Below are 23,670 nucleotides of genomic sequence, written 5' to 3' on the forward strand. Positions count from 1 at the left end.
TCGCCAGTGGTCGACAGTGCGTAATAGCTCTTAATGTCTCCTCTACACTACTCGCGAAGTCGAACGAGGTTAGACGAATAGAATAATGTAGAGAGGCAGTTCGGCTTACATCGTCCAACTTTACCTCGCCTCGGCCGACATCCGTTTGTTGTCGGTTTTGCGCCCGAGTCAAAGGGCACGAAGTTACCCGAAGTGCTTTCTGAATATTAACGAATGTGCTCCTCACGAAGTTGAACAAGTATGTAGTGTAGCAATGTGGACTTCAGTCAACTTCGGCCGAGTACTTCGCCGAGGAACTTGGCAAGTAGTGTAGAGGAGGCATTAGAAATGAATTACTGATTTGGATTTGATTCATAATATTGACCCAATACTGTGATTCTGACTCTGATAACATTCTGTAAAATATTGCAGTAGTAATATAATATGATATAAATTTCATTTTAAATCAATATAAAATTCAGTACATAAATTAGTATACAAATTGTGCAATGATGTATTTTCTGTACATTATATAAATGTTTCATAAGTAATTTGTGATAAAATGAGTTTTTCACATAATGTTTGGATGCATAATCTAAATAGTCCACGTTGTCAAAACATTTTAGTGGATGTCCAATGAATTATGCCAAAATGTCACACAGATTTTATTATTATTTATTTATATTATTCACAATTCCAATTCAGTGTATTTATTTTACTATATTTGACTATATTTTGCTAATAATTTTATTGCACACTGTGTGACTAAGAAATGGTTGCATTTACACTGCCAGAGTTAATAAATAAATACACACAAGTAGGCATAGAAGAAGATGTGTGGAAGTAAAAGTCACAATTATAGCTTGACCGCAACCGCTGTACCGCGCCTTAAGCCTTGTTTCCACTTGAGCATGCTCAGGCGAATGAGCGGGCTCGGGCCCGAGCATGCTCAGGTGTCTCCACTTGAGCGGCTCGGCCAAATGAGCCGCTCATTCGCCTGAGCATGCTCAAGTGGAAACAAGGCTTTAGGTTGCGCGGCGAGGCGGGGGAGAGTACCGACCGTTCCGTTTCTTTCTAACTTCTAACTCGTGCTCTTTCTTACCTGGTCCCCGCCTCACCGCACATACCTAGAGTGCGGTATAACCACTGCGGTCAAGGTATACATACAGTGCTGACCAAAACATTGTAAGATGTTTCTTTTTAAAGGAATTTAATTTTATATTTAAGTATAATAGCAGCCAAAATAGATTATTTTAAGCTTTCTTCTTGATGTGTGATGGTTATAACTCAACGGATTTGTGAAAATTAATGTATGCAATGAATGTGCTGTAAAGTTTTAATGGTTGAATGTTTGTCTTATTAGATTTATTCTGATAGCATTTACTATACCTACCAGGTTTTTAAATTTTTTTTTGTAGTTTGACAAATAAAAAAAAAAAGAACAAAAGATCATTAATTATCATTTTGATGGAATTCTCATTTTCTCCTATGATGCAAGTCTCACAATTTCTAATTGATAGTTCGATACTAATATTATAAAGCTGAAGAATTTGTTTGTTTGTTTGAACGCGCTAATCTCAGGAACTACTGGTCAGATATGACAAATTATTTCGGTGATAAATAGCCCACTTATCGAGGAAGGTGATATATCATTACGCTAAGACCAAGATAAAGTGCTCAGTTTAAATTAAATGGTAGTTTATGTAATAGGGTCTTATTTGTGGAGGTTAAATATCAAACTTGAATATATTGTGTTGTTGTGACACTTCCATATTCTTGTCTCCATATGTACATTGAACAATGATTATTCAGAATTATCAGAATATTTTGAAGTGAAAACATCTTTAGCGGCGTTGAGCACTTTTTCTGTAATGGGTATAAAATCTTAAACTCGCGTCAGGACACGTGACCTGATCGAAAAAGCGTAAGACGGATGGATATCAAACATGCTCAACGTTAATAATCAAGTTTTCACTTCTGCCGGCACTCCCGGAGTGCAACCCGTCTTTTTTATTACTCAAGTTGTTTTGTCCCAAAATTTTACAATAATTTTGCATTTAATAATTAGTTAACTAATAACAATTTATTAATTTTGATGTTTTGTGATGCATGTGTCTTTATTCCAATTAAGAATGTATGTATATAGCATTGAGGTATTATTACTAGGGAGGGCACCACGAACAAAATCTGTGCGACAAGCGCGGCGGCGCGGAGCGGCTAGGCAGTCATACACTTTGTAGATATTCTGCCTCTTATTTCTTTTAAATTAAAACCAATCAATGTAACAAATAAAAAATTGAGTTTGAGACGATTGACTCTAACTCGTGTTAAAAAAGTGTAGTAGCGATGTCCTCTCTAGTACGTAGTAGCTACATGTAACTCAATGGTATAAAGGAAACAATTTTTCAGAATTTAATTAAAATGCTAAAACACATCACAATATAATTAAACAGACGACCCCTCACTAAATGAATAGTGCTTTGTCATTCCTTTTTATCAAGTTTTTTCAGAATTTAATTAAAATGCTAAAATACATCACAATATAATTAAACGGATAACCCCTCAGTAAAAAAGTAGTGCCAAATATTGAACACCCATCAGAATATTTCTATTTTCAGCAGAAACGCATACACAATACATATTATTGTGTTCTTAGATTACAAATGCGATTATTTCGATAGCATCTCAGAAAAAAACATGTCCAAATTGTCTCTTTACATATTAAAAAATAATTTTTGTAACGCTCTTATTGTCTCGAATTAAAATCTGAGGCTTAAAATACTGAACACCCACAATCTTTTATATGTTTTTCGAGGCACATGTATCTTGAACGTGAATTTAACTGTCCTTATTACTATAGGTATGTGTGTAAAACCTTAATATTGTGAAATAATAATACAAACATAAATATAGGTAATCTCCTCTAGGTAATGTGCATTTGCATTAATATAAGTACAGTATGATTCAAACTTAATGGCGGCTCGGAACATCGCACCTGCACCTAACTTCATAACCGCCATTAAGTTTGAATCGTACTGTAATAAGTTTATGTTTCGTAACATTGTTGTGCTCGAACTTGTAAAATTGAAACAGTATGTAAACATAGATTAATGAAGTACTTATATATTATTATTATTAGTGATTTAAATTGATTTTTCAATTACCAATTTAAGAATTGAAAGATATTTAGTTGGCCCAACAAATAATGATCTTCGACGTTTGCGGCCATTACGGCGTTTATGAATAAACAGCTACAATGACAAGCGATCATAGTCATTAGGCCCTAACTACCTAGGTGTGAAAGGGATAAAAAAACATACAGGCGTCATTCAACGTCATAGTTAATGTTCATACTGAAATCTCCAGTGTATTAGATATACTTAAGCTTCTTGGGCCCTCTACACTATCGTTATTGTTTCTACTCGCCCAACGCTGTCATTGTGAAGAAGGCCCAGAAAATTCATTCAATACAAAGTAATAAAAGACATATTCATTATATGTAGTCTGGGTATTGGAAAATCAGTCTAAAAAATTAATGTATTATATTTTATCTAAATGACATGTATTTCTCAACGCAGGCGCATATGAAATGTTTTTTAAATATAATTTAATTAAATTGAATGTTTGTAAATAATTTATCGTAGCTGTATTTTATTTTCCTTGCGAATTAAGTACAGTAATACCATAGATTTATATTAACTTAACAACTTGTTTATCTACTGATGAGTGGATAAGGAAGTCATAGCTCTGAAGAAACAATGTTTTTGTAAATACATGTAAAAATTAAAATTGTAAGTTATCTTCCAAACATGTTTATTAAAAATGCAATTGGCTCTCAATGAAGTTCATAAATACACATAATACGATTATACATATATGTAAACACAAAATTATTAATAGATATTATGAAAATGTAAAACAAATGTAATCACACATTTTAAAATTAGTATACTTAATATCAGTTTTTTGAAATTGAAACACCATGACCAATGATTTTATGAGTGAAAAAATGTAGATAGGTTATTTATTTAGCCCTCCGAGAGTGGCACGTCGAAATTTGCTAATTAGCCACATTCACCAGTTGTCTCTTTTCGCTCACTATAGTTGAATCATGCCATCTTACTTTGACGTCTAATCGTGTGTGCGGTAATGTGCCGTTTGAAGATCGAATGTTCTGATCCTTCATTGCCTATACTAGCCCCCTCATAAGTTGAGTATTCAAAAGTCAGATTTATTTCATGGAAATTTCTAAGTCTCTGTAAATGTTAGATGTAATGCATTTCAAGGTATTACTGTACAAGAATAAACTACAATGAATTGTAGATAAGAATTATTGAGATTATAAGATGGTTCTTGAGTGAAATTTGTTTTATTTTATTTTCCTACTATACGTTAAAATTATACATTTTCGTGTCCTCTATAAACATTTTCTAGCGTCCCGTACCCAAAGGGAGAAACGTTCGTCTGTCTGTGATATCTTGTCGACGATCTGTTTGCATAAAATTGGAGAAATTTCTTATTGAATAACTTTTTATGCTTGTCTGTTTCTGCGTTGCTGGGCGGTGGGACCGCAGTGTTCCCAGTTGTAGTCTATCTGTGAATATAACCTTGAATATTGGATAAAGTACCTACTTTCAGTATTAAAAACAAAGTAATTTATCACTTACATATTCTTTGATAAAGTTTATCTATGTAATAAATTCTTACAGAGTGTATAATAAATTACAGAGTGAAAAATACTGCTCTTTTGTGTATCTTACCCCATTGAAAGTAAATTTTAGTATAAGTTAATAAAATAAGTTGAATATTCTAATTTTATCATTAAACAGCAACTACACGGTATTATTATGTAAATTACCGGTAAAGTAGATATTTATCTTCCATATAAGTAAAACCAGATTCCAGTCGCAGTCATTCATTCCACAAAGTAACGACGTAGCATATTTATTACATTATTTTGGAATAATTTAAATATAATTTTCGATTCATATAAGTATAAAAACTATTTTGTAACAAAGTAATACAGTAGTGAGAGAATTAACTACATAACAATGTCTACAGAAAGCAATCTTCCTGTTATTGAAGATGTTGACGAGAAAATTCTCGAAGAAATTCTCAGATGCACGCGTAAGTTTCATTTTCTATATTTTTTTCAATTAATAAGTAGCTTTAGATATCTACCCCGGTAGATGAATTCTCAAACTCTTCTGTTTTTATGTCATTCTGTCTGGCATTGTGGACCAAAAGATGGACCGATATCGATGCGTTTGCTTTCATTCGTAAGTGAGTTCTTACCGCGAACTACACATCTATGGAACAACCATCCAAACTCGGAATTTCTGAACGATTATGGAATTGCATAATTGTGATGTGTAATGAAAATGAAATTCCTCCAACCGCCGTGCAACCGAGATTGTTCCAATATTGTCCCTTCGGCAACATCATGAAATGCGACCATTTCATGAAATTATCGAGCATTTCATGAAGTGGTCAAATCTACGATATGGCTACGACATCTATAAATAGATAAAATGTATATATATTTTTTAGAAAAAACGCAAGGCTTCGTGTACGTGGGACCGAAGCGCTACTTCTTCCCTGACTCGTACAAAACGTTCGGGCCACAGATCTACAACTTCGCAGTGCGACCGGATGACGTGTTCCTCTTAGCTTATCCGAGAACTGGTAACATATTTATGAAATATATACCTATTATACAAGTGGAATTTTGTATTCCAACCTCCACGTGAAGGGATATACCCTCAATACAGAAGATATATTTTACTCAAAAGAAACATTATTTTATTTTTGAAGTAAAAAGAAAAATGCATTCAAATATATCGCAGTTTTTTGGATAAGATAATACAGTTTCAATTTGCATAGGTTTATAATGCAGGCTCCTATCTAATATCCTCGATATTACAATATATGACGTAAATGATTTATATACCAATAGGGCATGTTATCAGTTTTGTAAATAAGTAAAATAATTTGGGAGATTTCTTTAAAAAGTCATGGAATATTTCCTTTTGTAAATTTTTATATTTACTGTAATAAGGATAATTACTTTTCTCTCAGTTGTTATTACTAAATTATATCTTGTAAGTCGAAAGTTGTGGTTATACCACATATACTTTACCGTGAAATGACTCCGGTATACGCCTTATGATCATACTTCTTAGTTCTTATTAGATACTAATATGAAATATCATAAATGTCCAAGTGTGTAAGGAAGCAGTGCCGGCGTAAGGGCCAATGACATCCCGGGCGAAAATATTGTGGCGACCACTTTAGGGATGCAATATCAAGGTTAACCAACTTCAGACCTTGGCGCCCCCAGAATTTGTCGCCCTGGGCCATTGCCCCCTCAAGCCCCCCCCCCCCCCTAACGCCGGCACTGTAAGGAAGGATGAAGTTATGTTATGCATGTTTATTACTCTTTCACGGGAAAACTACTGATCGGATTTTGATGGTACTTGGCACTCATGGCAGTCCTATAACTTATGTACCAGAGTAACACAGAATCTATATAAATTCTTGCTATTGATCGTGGGTTCAGTGGCACAGCTAGTATTTTAAATTAAGATTTATATATCTAATGTTAAAACATAATACAGGGTCTACGTGGACTCAAGAGATGCTATGGCTTCTCAATAATAACCTAGACTATAAAAGGGCTAAATCGGTGGACATGGACACACGCTTCCCGCTAATAGAGTAAGTTGAAATAAAATAAATAATAGCAGAAGCCACCCTTTAAACTTAAATACAATATAAATAAAATCAAACCTTCATTACTAGAATATATTTTATTAGCTTTCCGCCCGCGGCTTCGCCCGCTTTGTCTAAAACATAATAAATTATATACTAAACCTTCCTCTTGAATCACTCTATCTAAAAAAAACCGCATCAAAATCCGTTACGTAGTTTTAAAGATTTAAGCATACATAGGGACAGAGAAAGCGACTTTGTTTTATACTATATGTAGTGATTTTTAAATGTAATAACAGGAAAATAATTCATTGTTACTTCTCAGTTAACGCTTGATGTTAACACAGGAGTCAGAGAAAGATAAACTTGAGAACATAGATGATGTGGATAAAAGGGAATTTCTGAAGAGTATTTTGGAGCCCGGGGTCAACAAACTGCGGGACGCACCCTCGCCACGTTTCATTAAAACTCACCTGCCATTATCTCTGCTACCACCAAATCTTCTCGATACAACGAAGGTAGACATTTTCTTTTGAAGTGAAACATCTCTAAGCGCGTTGAAAATTTCAAGGTCGCGTCAAGGCAATACCTACCGTCACGTGAGTAAGGTGACGATTTTGATATCTTTGAATCCAAAGAAGTTTCACTTCTGATACGTGTGCTCGGCACACATGCTCTACAGATATATCAAAATTATAGAAATAAAAAATATGAGAAAACAAAACTTAACTTGAAACTACTTTTTTGAACGTTCGGCTATGTAACTAGCGTAGAATGTACCTATTCTTATTATATTTATTATTTTATTTTAATTTACAGGTGGTATATTTAATTAGAGACCCTAGAGATGTAATGGTGTCATACTACAATATATTAAAACTTAAGTTTTTAAAGCCTGGCGTTGAATTTAGCGAGTTTTGGAACTTACTTCGCCGTGGACTTGGTATGCAGTTATTACAATTTTAATAATAGATATAGAATATTAAAATCTAATCAATGAAGTTTATTACAAATGTTTATACCTACAATGACTGGTTATGTCACTGTAATATTGTTAACACCATTAGCCTTAAATTACAATCAACTTTGTTACAATATCGGGGGCTACAGATTATCCTTTAACAAATTCACTCTATCTATTAAAAAAATCGCATCGAAATCCGTTGCGTAGCTTTAAAGATTTAAGCATACATAGGGACATAGAACGCGACTTTGTTTTATACTATGTAGTGAAGCTTCATTCCTAGAGTTTTAAAAATAATAGGATAAATATATAATAATGCGTTTTATCGTCTTATAGTATGCGCATGTCTTAAGATTTTAATTTCGTTCTTTTTATATTAATCTAATAAGTGTGCGTAGGTGCAAACTGCAAATCTTTATATTAGTATTGAATTTAAAAAGGCCATAAAACTTAACTTTAATAAGAAGTATTCATTTAAAATTAACGTTAACAAAATATATCAATTAAAAACCACAGCAAGCTAAGCTGTTGCAAATTTTTTCATGATTAAAATTTTATGACCGTAAAGGACAATATGAAATAATAAAAAAGCTCATGAATCTACCTGTAAAATGCACCATAAGTTCCTTAGCAAGATTCTCCTCCACATCTTTAATTTCAAACGGGAACGGAATCCGCGACATGGTCAATTACTTTCTAAGCTCTTATCAATTTCGCCTCGCTATCAGCCCGGCATAAATAACTGCTGTAATCTCGCAAACAAAGGGGCAATATCCCCAAAATATTTGTGCAATTATTAAATTGTTATCTTCGCAATGAGACGTTATAAACTTGAACCTCTTCCGTAAAGACAAAAAACAAATGAAAGATTTATTTCTGATACTAACTATATTGATAACTAGCTTTTCGCCCGCGGCTTCGCCCGCTTTGTCTAAAAGCTAATAAATTATATACTAAAACCTTCCTCGAGAATCACTCTACCTATTAAAAAAAGCCGCATCAAAATCCGTTGCGTAGCTTTAAAGATTTAAGCATAGGTAGGTACATAGGGATATAGGGACAGAGAAAGCGACTTTGTTTTATACTATGAAATATACAGAATGTCTTTACATATAGGTAACCCTTCCCCTTTGCTGTATCTATACAAAAACCCCGAATTTTCACACGTTGCGTTCCTAGAGGAAACTGGAAATGCGGTCGGTACTTTCTCTATGCAAACGCTCTCACCTGTTTTATCCCTCGATATTGATCATAAAGCGTAGACAATATTGATTTGGATAGTCCATAGGTATAAGTATATAAAAATGAAACACGTTTCGCGTTGTCACGGCATCACGTGTTGGCTGAACCGATTTCGATAATTCAATAGTTCAAAATTCAAAAGTTCGATAAACAATTATAATTTTAACTATTCTCTCTACTCTTATTTGTTTCGAGAATTAGCCGAAATAAAATAATTTATTACTTTTATAGGTCATAATAGTTGTCTACGTTTCCATATGTTCATAACAATAAGAAAACAAATCTTTCGACTTATTAGACAAGGAGGAGTTTCTATAAAATCAGTCTCTCAAACGAAAATACAAAATGCAACGAAGAATTTTCAATACAAAAATAAAACTTATATCAAAGTATTGCGTGAAAAAGTATTGAAATTCTAATATCATTTGATTTCAACTTGTCGAATATTGCAGAAGCGGCAACGCAAACTGGAACATAAGATTTTATTTCTGTACTAGCGACCCGCCCCGGCTTCGCACGGGTGCAATGCTGATACCTACTAAATACACTACAGAAAAACTGTGAACGTTGTATATAAAAACATAGCGGCCCGCTCCGGCTTCGCACGGGTATAAAATATATATATGTATAGCCGGGCGGCCGGCCGGTACCGCCGCAAACGCTACGTCCCGCAATTTTTAAATCTGTAGGTAATATCTTCGAAAAAATTCACTTAAATCTTACGGTGTAAAGGGCCATATAGATCTTTATTAAATGAAAAATGTATTCGAGGTATTTAATATTAATTGTATGGTTGTATTGGTTAAAATCGCATCGAAAATTAGCCATTATTTGTCGTAAAAAGCAAATGACAAAAAAAAGTTTATAAATTTATAAAGAATAGAAAAAATTCGATCACGAGGCGGGACTCGAACCCGCATCCTTTCGCGCCATTCCGGGGCGGATGCCTGACCAACTCAGCCACTCCTGACCCGCCAGAGCAATCGAATAATTATTCTATTCTTTCAGTTAAATTTATTATTAATTTATTGTTAATTAAATTTATATTTATAAAGCATTTGAATGCCATAAAACCAAAAAATATAAATTCAACAAAAAAAAAGTTATTGTGGGTTATCCATAAGAGATAGACATGTGCCACCGCGGACTTTTCTGTTGACCTTTTCAATGTGTATGTATACACATGTGTGTACTAAGTATAATACTTGTAGGGTTCAGCCTGCGTTTGCAATGTAAGCGGAAAAAATGTAATTTTTTACGACATCACATTAGAAACCTCAAAAATAACAGTACTTCTCCACTATTTAATGGATGTTATTATACATATAAACCTTCCTCTTGAATCACTCTATCTATTAAAAAAAACCGCATCAAAATCCGTATCATAGTTTCAAAGATTTAAGCGTACAAAGGGACATAGGGATATAGGGACATAGGGACAGAGAAAGCGACTTTGTTTTATACTATGTAGTGATTTGAATTTATGAAGAAAATATTCAGGGACGTAAAAATTTTCTTAATAAATTTCAATTTCATATACAGCTCGTAGATTTCTATATGAGAGCTTCGCAGTTTTCATAATTACTTGTAAAATGTATGCATTTACAAAATAATTTGGAAAATCCAAAAGTGCACGCCTCATAATTTTTTTTTAATAAATATTTATTAATTATTATTTTTGTTTATTTAATAACAATTAAACCACATCGAATCAGACCCTGAAAAATGAAAGGGTTCTATTCCTGAGCATACTCAAGCGTAAGAGAAAAAAAAAGACTCAATTAGTAAAGTATTTCGGAATTCGGTCGCTATCGTGTTAACAAGAAAAAGGATCCGCACATACAGACACACGGACGTCCAAGACAGAACTTTTTTAAACTGTTTTTTAACTAGTTTAAATAACAAAAATGACATCAAAAATATCATGAACGTTAAAAATAGTGTTTTTTCTTAATATGTGTGTGTATGTATTATCTTACAAGTGCAATGTATGATACATAAAGACATTTTAAGTTTGAAAAATCAGATGTTTTGCACGAAGTGACAGTAGTACCCACCTCAACGCTTCGCTTATGAGGCGTGCAATAAGTTTTAACTGTGGTTTTAACAGTTTTCATGAAGGAAAAAGTATTTTCGAAATTCAAACTAGACAATATCATTGTAATATGTATTGGAAAGTTTCAAATTTCCAATACATATCATAATGATATTGTAATGTTTGTGGAGATTGAATCATTGAAGTAGAACTTAATCTATACTAATATTATAGAGCTGAAGAGTTTGTTTGAACGCACTAATCTCGGGAACTACTGGTCCGATTTGAAAAATTCTTTCGGTGTTAGATAGCCTATTTATCGAGGAAGGTTATAGGCTATATATCATCGCGCTACGACCAACAGGGGTGGAGCCACGGGGGTGAAACCGCGCGGAGCAGCTAGTATCCATATACTTAGCTACACTACTACACTTAACACTACACTAACTTAAAAACGGCTGAACCGATTTAGTTGAAAATTGATAGGGCATTGGTGCAATACCTATATGTATACATTTAGGATTACTACCTGGCAATCCGAATCATTGGTAAATGTTAAAAATATCTTATGACAGACAGCGACGGCGATTTATTTGTCCTATGTATTAGTAAATTATACAAACAAATCTGACTAACTGTCAGATTTTTCAAAAATTGTTATTGAATCATTAATTCGTAATATAATAGCTTAAATAATAATAGCTATTTGAAAATTATATCAATATACAACAAAAAACTTTAATAGCGCGACTTAAAAGAGGCTCAACAGGGTATAGCGACATCTATTATCACTGTACGAACCCACGTGGCTCCACTCCTGTTGGTCTTAGCGTTATGATATTATAATATAGCCTATAGCCGTTCGATAAATGGGCTATCTAACACCGAAATAAATTTTCAAATAGGACCAGAAGTTCCTGAGATTAGCGCGTTCAAACAAACAAGCAAACTCTTCAGCTTTATAATATTAGTATAGATTGAGTAGTACCACAGACTAATAATAATATACTACGTATGTAGTACCTACTCTGCTCATTTAAATAAAATATTTTTTAGGTTAATACTGAAAGGATTTGAAAGCGTCTTAAAGTTTTCCACGAAGGAATCTTATGGAAGAAGCTTATTGCACGCCTCATAAGCGAAGCGTTGAGGTGGGTACTACTGTCACTTCGCGCAAAACATCTGATTTTTCAAACTTAAAATGTCTTTATGTATCATACATTGCACTTGTAAGATAATACATACACACACATATTAAGAAAAAACACTATTTTTAACATTCATGATATTTTTGATGTCATTTTTGTTATTTAAACTAGTTAAAAAACAGTTTAAAAAAGTTCTGTCTTGGACGTCCGTGTGTCTGTATGTGCGGAGGATTTTCTTGTTAACACGATAGCGACCGAAATACTTTACTAATCGAGTCTTTTTTTTTCTCTTACGCTTGAGTATGCTCAGGAATAGAACCCTTTCATTTTTCAGGGTCTGATTCGATGTGGTTTAATTGTTATTAAATAAACAAAAATAAATAATTATTTAAAAAACTAACTTAAGTTAAGTTTTTAAAGCCTGGCGTTGAATTTAGCGTGTTTTGGAGCTTACTCCGCCGTGGACTTGGTATGAAGTTATTACAATTTTAATAATAGATATAGAATATTAAAATCGAATCAATAAGGATTATTACAAGTGTTTATACAATGACTGGTTATGTCACTGTAATATTGTTAACACCATTACCATTAAATTACAATCAACTTTGTTACAATATCGGGGGCTACAGATTATCCTTTAACAAATTCACTCTATCTATTAAAAAAATCGCATCGAAATCCGTTGCGTAGCTTTAAAGATGCATAAGCATACATAGGGACATAGAAAGCGACTTTGTTTTATACTATGTAGTGAAAAAATCCATGTTTTCGCCTCTAGCTTCGCGCAGCCGGCATATACCGCTTCACTAATGTGAGTATTTTGTCTATGAAAACATAATCTTAAACGATAGCTCACGTGCGGGTGGCAAAGTTAAGCGGGTTGCTTGTTAGGGGTGTACACATAGAGTTTTAAGAATTCATCTATTTGTTAAAAAAATTCGTCTGGAATTTTATAACTATTTTTTACGTACTCAGCGTATGCAAAACTATAACCTCCTTGGGGCTTAGTATACCGTTGCTGGGACACCCTGTATAATAATGCGTTTTATCGTCTTATAGTATGCGCATGTCTTAAGATTTTAATTTCGTTCTTTTTATATTATCTAATAAGTGCGCGCAGGTGCAAACTGCAAATCTTTATATTAGTATTGAATTTAAAAAGGCCATAAAATAAAACTTAACTTAATATAATATGACCTATTGTATTGCAATATCTGCATAAGGTTGCTAAAATTATGTAGGTATGTATAAATGTATTGGTATGCAATAAATGATTTGAATTTGAATTATGTTGATAGAGATAGTATAGGTAGATCTTCCTTTTAAATTTTTAAGTATACCAGACGTGAGAGCAGAGATATTATCAGAAACTATAAATTGAATAGCGATAGGTAGTGATATTATTTCTTTTGCATAGTATATGACATACTTCCAGTTCCGTGGTCACCAATATTCGCACATTTGAAGGAAGCCTGGGAGAAACGACACCATTCAAACATGCTGTTCATATTTTACGAAGATTTATCTAAAGTTTGTATATCGTCATTTATTTAAGAGACGCTTCCAATTTAGTAGGTAAATTATTAATTTAGAAAATACTTTCAGGACCTCGCTGGTGGCTTAAAACGTATGGCGAAATTCTACGGCAAGTCATATTCTGAGGAGCAAATCGAGGAACTTTGCGAGCATTTGAAATTTGAGAATTTCAAAAAGAACGACGCCGTGAACCAAACTAAAGTACTACAAGACTTGGGTGTCATAGATGGAGAGAACGCCTTTATTAGAAAAGGTATGTACCTAATTTTTCTCCTCATAGAATTTCATCCACAATTTTGGTATCTTTGAATCTTGAATTTGATATTTTTGCTTTTATGGCATTCAAATGCTTTATAAATATAAATTGATAAAGAATAGAAAAAATTCGATCACGAGGTGGGACTCGAACCCGCGTCCTTTCACGCCAATCCGGGGCGGATGCCTGACCAACTCAGCCACCCGTGACCCGCCAGAGCGATCGAATTTATTCTATTCCTTCAGTTTTATGTGTCTAACTAAGGGACACACCGCGCGCCATCTATTGAGATAATTCACAACCATCTCAACCAATACGAAACATTTTTCAATGAATACAATATTGCAACGATGGAACACGACCTTTTTGTTAAATTTGATATTTTTGCTTTTATAGCATTGTGTGGTTAGATTTTTTTATCTTCTATTCCTTTTAATATACGGTCTGTATGTTGAGGACTAATTGTGTTTAAATTGCATCAGGTAAGGTTGGAGGCTGGCGCGATTACTTTCAAGGGGAGATGGAAACAGAAGTCGAAAACTGGATGAAGGAAAACTTGGCGGATACAGATTTTAAGTTCCCTACATTCAACCCCCATATATTGATTAATTAATAATGTTAATTTTTTCAATGTCAAATGTATTTATTGTTGGTGTGCCAAATTAAAATAAATAAATAAAAAAACTCGAAAACATAAGTTATGAATATACAGGGTGTCCCAAAAAGTAGTGATGAACGGAAGCTGGGAGGTAGAGGACCAAGAGGGCTATCCGAATCACCCCCATGTGTGTTATACGATTTTTCGTACTTTCGGAGTTATGACGTTTTTTTCGATTTTTCATCTATCGCCGAGTACGATCAGATTTTTATTTATGGTGACGTGAATTATTGCGCTAGATGCTTGATTTTTTTTGTGTGCTAAGCTGAAAGATAGGCCAATTCAGTATGGTAACATTTACTATCGTTAGATCTTCGAATGGAATAAAAAAAAAGAATTAAATGCCAAGGAAGATAAAATTACCCAGTATGTTCATAACTTCAAGGGCCCATAAAAAATAAAATCACATAAAAAAGGTTTTCCATTTGGCTTTTAAAAACTTGCTCTATCGATCAGGTAGCTACCCTAAAAATTTCGTTTTATTATTCAGAAGGCTTCAATCGAAAAATTGAAATCTAAATGTGGTAAGTGCAAAATTTTTATTAACATGATGATCATTAAAACCAATAAATAGGTGGTTAATTACCAGAATTTTTTTTAAAATAGCCCCGCTGTTGCTCAATGCAAGTGCGACATCACCGTAAAAAGTTGTCTTTTAAATGTCTGAATGCTCTTTTATAATTTTTAATGGTTTCTTCTGCTACTATGAATTTCCGGGTTATTTCGTTCAAATTGTGGCATTCTCTCAAGTAGCCGAGGTCTTTTTAGTGTCCCATTGAAATAAATGAATGGGGTTTAGGTCGAGGGACCGTGGAGGCCAGGCTTTAAAGCAGGCGTCACCGGCGCATGCGCAGGCTGCAACGACCAATCCATCTTTCAGGGTATTTTTGCCCTTTAGCCTGGCCTCCACGGTCTCCGGACATAAACCCTATTGATTTTTTTCCGTGGGGATACTACAAAGACGAGAGACTGCCACAATTTGGACGAAATAACCTGGAAATTCATAGTAGCAGAAGAAACCATTAAAAGTGATAAAAGAGCATTCAGACATTTAAAAGACAACTTTTTACGGTGATGTCGCACTTGCATTGAGCAACAGCGGGGCTATTTTAAAAAAAATTCTGGTAATTAACCACCTATTTATTGGTTTTAATGATCATCATGTTAATAAAAATTTTGCACTTACCACATTTAGATTTCAATTTTTCGATTGAAGCCTTCTGAATAATAAAATGAAATTTTTAGGGTAGCTACCTGATCGATAGAGCAAGTTTTTAAAAGCCAAATAGAAAACCTTTTTTATGTGATTTTATTTTTTTATGGGCCCTTGAAGTTATGAACATACTGGGTAATTTTATCTTTCTTGGCATTTAATTCTTTTTTTATTTCATTCGAAAATCTAACGATAGTAAATGTTACTATACTGAATTGGCCTATCTTTCAGCTTAGCACACAAAAAAATTCAAGCATCTAGCGCAATAATTCACGTCACCATAAATAAAAATCTGATCGTACTCGGCGATAGATGAAAAATTGAAAAAAACGTCATAACTCCGAAAGTACGAAAAATCGCATAACATACATGGGGGTGATTCGGATAGCCCTCTAAGTCCTCTACCTCCCAGCTTCCGTTCATCACTACTTTTTGGGACACCCTGTATAAATTTGAATCGTTGTTTTATTTTTATTATCTTGGACAACCAAAGTAGATAAAATATTTTCATTTAAAATTAATGATGTCTTAGCAAAAATTGTTCAGTCTGATGGGTATTGATTGAAAAAAAATCGAAGATTGTGAAAATGATAGAAAGTACAGTTAGTATTCGGCCTTCAGCAAAAGTAAATTTTGGGCAGAAGTACCTAAAACAAGTAAAATTTAATAATTTATTATTGTCAACAGTAACTGCACTATATTATTATGGAAAATATCGGTAAAGTAGATATTTATCTTCCTAAAAGCAAAACCTGATTCCAGTTCCAGTCATTCATTCCTCAAGTAACGTGGTGATGGTATAATAAATTGACGTAATTTTATTTTCTCTTTATTTGTCACGTTTTTGTGTGGTGTTTCTCGATGTTAGCCAGAATGGCTTCTACATCTTAACGCGGACGCGTGGGTGAACTGAAGGTTCACCCTGGAAGCGACATGCGCAAGGGCGTCCCCCCCTTGACGGGGATCTCGAACCTCGGCTTGGGCTGTCGCTTGAGTGGAGGAAGCCGGAAGGGCCGGCTGACGACGCCGTTGGCACGGAAGCGGAATGTGTTTTTTCTGTGTTAGTGTTTTCTTTAAAATAATTGAATTATATTGTTAGATAAGAATTCCGGTCTGTATCGTGCAGAGGTGCGTCATAGGTGTAATTTTTATTTATTTTGTAATTAAATGTTAGTTTTCAAAAGTAATTATTTCGACTTTTTTGGGGCCGCAGGTTGTGGAGTTTATTTATTCGCAATTAATTTTATCAAATACTTAGCATATTTATAACTTTTTAATCATTCTAAAACTACTAGCTTTCCGCCCGCGGCTTTGCCTGCGTTTTTAAAGAAATCCCGCATAGTTCCCGTTCCCGTGTGATTTCCGGGATAAAACCTATCTATGTATTAATCCAAGTTACCCACTATATGTGTGCTTAATTAAATTGTAATCGGTCAAGTAGTATTTGCGTGAGAGAGTAAAAAACATACATACATACATACATATACAAACATCCACCCTCACAAACTTTCGCATTTATAATATTAGTTGGAAGGACAAGTCGGAACTTACTTACATACATAATTGTATATAATTTTGAGTCTATATATAAAACTGTTTTGTTAAGACGCAATATAGTAAAACAATTGTAGCGAGATAATTAACTACATAACAATGTCTGAAGAAAGCAGTCTTCCTGTTATTGAAGATCTTGACGAGAAAATTCAAGAAGAAATCCTCAGTTGCACGCGTAAGTTTTATTTTAAATTGTTTTGAATTTTTTTCTCTGCTTTTGTGTCTGTCTGTCTGGCATTGTGGTCCAAAGGGATGAACCGTCTATGCGGTTGTTTTCAGTAGTGCTTGCGGTAGTGGCGACAAAAAAAAGGATTATTTTTTTATTAATTGCTTTAGCATTAATATTGCTAAACCAATTATATTGGCACATAATTTTTATTCATTTAATATGTATAATCTGAAATATTGCCAACTCAATCAACACAATTATAAGATACAGCCGTATGCTGCAAATTTTCGATATTCACAAGGAAATCAAAACTGCAGGATACTGAACTGCTGCTGAACCTGTGAACAAAGAATCTTGAAATATGGTATAAAGCAACGTTTTACAGCCCAAATAAAGGAAAAATTTGATAAAGGCATAAATCTAAAGTAACAAAATATAATAAAAAAGAGGTTCGTTAGGAACCCTCGGTGCGCGAGGCCGACTCGAACTTGACCGGTTTTTTATTTTAGAAAAACGCCCGGGCTACGTATTCGTTGGACCGAAGCGCTACTTCTACCCTGACTCGTACAAAACGTTCGGGCCACAGTTCTACAACTTCGCAGTGCGACCGGATGACGTGTTCCTCTTAGCTTATCCGAGAACTGGTAACACTTTAATATACCTTGTATCTGTATCTGTATCATCCAGGTGGAATTTTATTATAGCACCTCCAGGTCAAGCGCATGTACCCTCAATAAAGAATGTAGAAACTCAAAAGAGACATTACATTAGGTATTTACATATTTTTGAAAAGAAAGAAAATGATTTTTTTTAGAAGTTCTTTAAATATTCTGAATTTTTTAAATATTTTATCGACTCCCTATATTTTATACGATCTGACCAAATGTAGATGACACGACAAAATTGTGAAACATTGACGATTTAACGATCTGTCAAACTATGTTGGCCACATCATGAAATGCGACCATTTCACGAAATGATCAATCATTTCATGAAATGAGCAATCTACGATATGGCCAAGACATACATATCAGCTCCTAATGTTAAAGAATATTACAGGTTCTACGTGGACTCAAGAGATGATATGGCTTCTCAATAATAACTTGAACTATAAAAAAGCCAAATCGGTTGATATCGAAACACGCTTCCCGCTAATAGAGTAAGTTGAAATAAAATAAATAATAGCATAAGCCATCCCTAAAACATAATAAATACTTACAATGAAAATAAAATCCAAATTAGTAGTTTTGTTTTAGAATTTATTTTATTTTTAAATACAATAACAGGTAAGTAAATAATTCTTTGTCACTTCTCAGTTACTGCTTGATGTTAACAGCGGAGACACAGAAAAAAAGAATTGATAAAATAGATGATGTGGATAAAAGGGAATTTCTGAAAAGCGTATTGGAGCCCGGGGTCAATAAACTGCGGGACGCACCCTCACCACGTTTCATTAAAAGTCACCTGCCATTATCTCTGTTGCCACCAAATCTTCTCGATACAACGAAGGTAGACATTTCATCTTCTATTTTTTGTATGGTGTCTGTTTAACACGCGTTTATAAGCTTCACCTGTATGTTTGTATGGTAACCAACATACCTATTCGTTTGTAAGCGACTCTTTTTAAGACCGGCAGATTAAATCAAACTTTGTACACTTATCAAGGATCGGTGACAATGCAATTATTTCATCTCAATTTAGCGTGTTTTTCTAAGTAAATGAATGCTACAAATATACATATTATTATGTATTTAAATCACGAAGATTGTGTCGCTATGTTGTTTATTTCAAATAGTTTTTGTTTTGACGTGACAACGTCTTAAATTAGGTTGCGGCTGGGAGTCACTTATGAAAAAGTGTAACGCTCGGTAACGTTACGATGAGTCACCGAACGAGAGAGAGGCCCGCCGAATGCCTTGCGTCTCTCTCCCACTCAACTATGATCGTTGTCACGTAAAATCTTCGCCCGTAAAACCGACTTTACAGGCAACCATTTTTTCTGTATAATTTATTTAATTTTGATGTTTAAATCCATTTATTCTAGACTCTTGTAAGAATTTAGTGAACTGTGCTCACTTATCACTTAGAGCTAGCGCGCACGAGCAACTTTGTCTCCGCAACTATTTTGTCTCTCCACCCATGGGCTAGTATGAAAGTGCGCGCACGTAGCAACGCAACTCCCCATACAAATTGATGGGAGAGACAAAATAGTTGCGGAGACAAAGTTGCTCGTGCGCGCTAGCTCTTACAGATTATGATTGTAAAAATTTGGAGCCAGCGCGCACGAGCAACTTTGTCTCCGCAACTATTTTGTCTCCGCAACTATTTTGTCTCTCCGCCCATGGGCTAGTATGAAAGTGCGCGCACGTAGCGACGCAACTCCCCATACAAATTGATGGGAGAGACAAAATAGTTGCGGAGACAAAGTTGCTCGTGCGCGCTAGCTCTTATAATCTTAAAACCATGGACGTATAAAAAAAGACGGATGCCGTATTACGAACAAACAACGTGAAGCCACCATAGTAAGCTAGCGATCGTGTAAAGACAATAAACACGCACACACTCTCACCATAGTAAGCTATTCGGCCGCCATTACGTCGTGAACTACCGACTGATTAACTGCGTCACTGTTTTACAAAAAATATTTAAAATGCCGTCTTGCGTGGTTAAATGGTGTCGCAACAGTACAATTTTAAATAACAAAACACAAGGGATTGCATTCCACAGGGAAGCAAGTTATTTCTTTTATATTTTAATGACAAAATTATTACGGCAAAATTTATAGAAAAAAATACAGCCGCCATTGTCATCAGGACAGCTGTTGCCATGGCAACATGGCACACACACATGGATGTTTCGCAGCCATTACTAGGCTTCACTCAATGTTTAGGCGATATACCGTCCGTCTTTTTTTATACGTCCATGCTTAAAACTATATATTTTTAAACATACGACGGCCATTCAGCTAGCATAGAATGCATTCTTATTATATTTTTTATTTGCAGGTGGTATATATAATTAGAGACCCAAGAGATGCAATAGTATCATACTACAATTTATTAAAACTTCGGTATTTAAAACCTGGCGTTGAATTTAGCGTGTTTTGGAGCTTACTCCGCCGTGGCCTTGGTATGTAGTTATTACAATTTTAATGACAGATTGTGATTTTAATTATAGATATAGACTATAGACTATTACTAAAATCGAGTCAATGAGGATTATTACATACGTTTATAGTGAAGCGTCTTTACTAAGGTATGTTACAATGTCGGGGCTACAGATTATAATCCTTCAACGTGTCTTCAACAAATTATGTAGATGGATTACCTATAACCATCCTAAACTTACTGTTTGTCATTTATTATTTTACAGTCAATCTATCGATGTGACTCTGCAGTAATTCGAATGACTGACTTTTAAAAAGTAAATTGACGGCATAATACATAGGAAACGGCGACGTTTTCGTATTAGTAGTGTTATGATAAATTATTGTGATCCGTAATATTATCTGCTTTCAATTTGGGAAGCAAACATTACGGATCATATTCGACAGATTACAATTTCACGTAACATTATTATTTATCACTTTCTACAAACATACTATAATAGCGTGATAATAGTAGTTCCTACTTTACTACTTATACTTTAAAAGTATGACAGATGTAATTGGGAACTATAAATTGAAAAAAAGTCATATTTTTCCTTTTCATAAATAGCATTCTTCCAGTTCCATGGTCACCAATATTCGCACATTTAAAGGAAGCTTGGGATAAACGACACCATCCAAACATGCTGTTCATATTTTACGAAGATTTATCAAAAGTTTGTATATCGTCATTTATTTAAGAGACGCTTCCATTTAGTAGGTAAATTATTAATTTAGAAAATACTTCCAGGACCTTGCTGGTGGCTTAAAACGTATGGCGAAATTCTACGGCAAGTCATATTCTGAAGAGCAAATCCAGGAACTTTGCGAGCATTTGAATTTTGAAAATTTCAAAAAGAACGACGCCGTGAACCAAACTAAAGTACTACAAGACTTGGGTGTCATAGATGGGGAGACCACCTTTATAAGAAAAGGTATGTAATTTTTTTCCTGATAGAATTTCATCCACAAGGTCGATGAAGACAATGCAACTACAGAGAACGACCAAAGGAAAATCGTAAGACCGATAAACGTCACGGTCGCTCTCAGATGCACGTCCCTATTGAAATGTGTACAATTCTAAAAATATTTATTGAAGTGAAACTTCTATAGGCGCATTGAGAGTAAAATTTAAAGGTCGCGTCATAGCAATACGGGCACGTCATGGAGTTAAGCCGTAGGCGACGATTTTGGTATCTTTGAATCCTGCCAAAGAAGTTGCACTTCTGACACGTGTGTTTTTTATCTGCTATAATTATTTAATGTATGTATGTTGAGGACTAATTGTGTATTAATTATATCAGGTAAGGTGGGAGGCTGGCGCGATTACTTCCAAGGGGAGATGGAAACAGAAGTCGAAAACTGGATGAAGGAAAACTTGGCGGATACAGATTTCAAGTTCCCTACATTCAACCCGAAAACATAAGTTACGAAAATATAAAAAAATATGTTTGAATCGCTGTTTTATTTTCATTCTTTTTGCAAATAAAGGTTTATGTAGATAAAATATTTTCCTTTAAAAAAACCTTAATATTCAATCTATACCTACCTGTTTTTAATAAAATCAAAATTTAATAGAATCGAATAGGAAAGTCAAAACTGTACAATATTTTTTTAAATAATTTGGAAAATCCAAAAGTGCACGCCTCATAATTTTTTTTAATAAATATTTATTAATTATTATTTTTGTTTATTTAATAACAATTAACCACATCGAATCAGACCCTGAAAAATGAAAGGGTTCTATTCCTGAGCATACTCAAGCGTAAGAGAAAAAAATAATTTGGAAAATCCAAAAGTGCACGCCTCATAATTTTTTTTTAATAAATATTTATTAATTATTATTTTTGTTTATTTAATAACAATTAAACCACATCGAATCAGACCCTGAAAAATGAAAGGGTTCTATTCCTGAGCATACTCAAGCGTAAGAGAAAAAAATAATTTGGAAAATCCAAAAGTGCACGCCTCATAATTTTTTTTTAATAAATATTTATTAATTATTATTTTTGTTTATTTAATAACAATTAAACCACATCGAATCAGACCCTGAAAAATGAAAGGGTTCTATTCCTGAGCATACTCAAGCGTAAGAGAAAAAAAAAGACTCGATTAGTAAAGTATTTCGGTCGCTATCGTGTTAACAAGAAAAAGGATCCGCACATACAGACACACGGACGTCCAAGACAGAACTTTTTTAAACTGTTTTTTAACTAGTTTAAATAACAAAAATGACATCAAAAATATCATAAACGTTAAAAATAGTGTTTTTTCTTAATATGTGTGTGTATGTATTATCTTACAAGTGCAATGTATGATACATAAAGACATTTTAAGTTTGAAAAATCAGATGTTTTGCGCGAAGTGACAGTAGTACCCACCTCAACGCTTCGCTTATGAGGCGTGCAAAAGACTCGATTAGTAAAGTATTTCGGTCGCTATCGTGTTAACAAGAAAAAGGATCCGCACATACAGACACACGGACGTCCAAGACAGAACTTTTTTAAACTGTTTTTTAACTAGTTTAAATAACAAAAATGACATCAAAAATATCATGAACGTTAAAAATAGTGTTTTTTCTTAAGGTGATGAATTAATTTTTCTAACATTTACGGCCCTTTTTAAACCTTCGTAATTTTTATATTATTAAAGTTGTCGTGATGCAAATTCTTGACAAGAAAGTTCAATAGTAACACAATACGTCTACCGTTTTAGAAACATGATTCCATGATATTTTCTCGATAGAAAAAAAATACAAAGTTCTCATTGTTATTTTTTTTTAATCTCTGGCATCTTCAAAATAACAAACGTAAAGTTACGACTTTTTGGATATTAACTATAAAATATACAACCTATACGTCTACCGTGTTAGAATTTTGAAATATGCGATGGTTTTGAAATAAACAAGAAATACTTGAAATTAGCGCCTGACCAGCCAATATAGCGAGAGCCGCCCTGTACCTTCCTACCCCGATCGCTGCACGAATCATTCCCGCTACGGCCGTCACACGGGGAACTTGTGTCGCTTGCGCAATCGTAAAAAAGGGTGACAACACG

At 34.1% G+C, this 23,670-nt stretch overlaps 2 protein-coding genes and 1 pseudogene across 4 annotated transcripts in view; 2 read left to right on the forward strand and 1 right to left on the reverse strand.

Annotated features, from left to right (window-relative positions):
- Positions 1–20,309, reverse strand: part of LOC149905558 (uncharacterized) — a 156,805-nt gene extending 136,496 nt beyond the window's left edge. Inside the window, exon 1 of the transcript XR_016457084.1 lies at positions 19,931–20,309. The gene's annotated coding sequence lies outside the window, so the exon portion shown is untranslated. The remainder of the gene's footprint in view (positions 1–19,930) is intronic.
- On the forward strand, positions 4,896–15,980 carry LOC149905573 (sulfotransferase 1A1-like; annotated as a pseudogene). Its single transcript, XR_016457085.1, has 8 exons — positions 4,896–5,106; positions 5,530–5,664; positions 6,597–6,696; positions 7,016–7,208; positions 7,510–7,633; positions 13,518–13,612; positions 13,688–13,871; positions 14,357–15,980. The product of XR_016457085.1 is annotated as a sulfotransferase 1A1-like (transcript).
- LOC149905574 (sulfotransferase 1E1-like) lies at positions 16,040–22,069 on the forward strand. 2 transcript variants are annotated; one of them, XM_090105684.1, is made up of 8 exons: positions 16,040–17,474; positions 17,978–18,112; positions 18,528–18,627; positions 18,785–18,977; positions 20,474–20,597; positions 21,196–21,290; positions 21,365–21,548; positions 21,918–22,069. In XM_090105684.1, the coding sequence occupies exons 1-8, from the start codon at positions 17,399–17,401 to the stop codon at positions 22,037–22,039; spliced, it is 1,029 nt and encodes a 342-aa protein (XP_089961810.1). In that variant the 5' UTR covers positions 16,040–17,398; the 3' UTR covers positions 22,040–22,069. The 2 variants fall into 2 exon arrangements, with proteins under 2 accessions (XP_089961810.1, XP_089961811.1); XM_090105685.1 differs by lacking the exon at positions 16,040–17,474 and adding an exon at positions 17,537–17,567.
- Positions 22,070–23,670: the final 1,601 nt, after the last annotated feature.

Source organism: Colias eurytheme, chromosome 9 (assembly GCF_061535395.1).
Source record: "Colias eurytheme isolate Ceu_HAF_F1 chromosome 9, ilColEury1 Martin Lab GWU primary, whole genome shotgun sequence".
Taxonomy (NCBI): domain Eukaryota; kingdom Metazoa; phylum Arthropoda; class Insecta; order Lepidoptera; family Pieridae; genus Colias; species Colias eurytheme.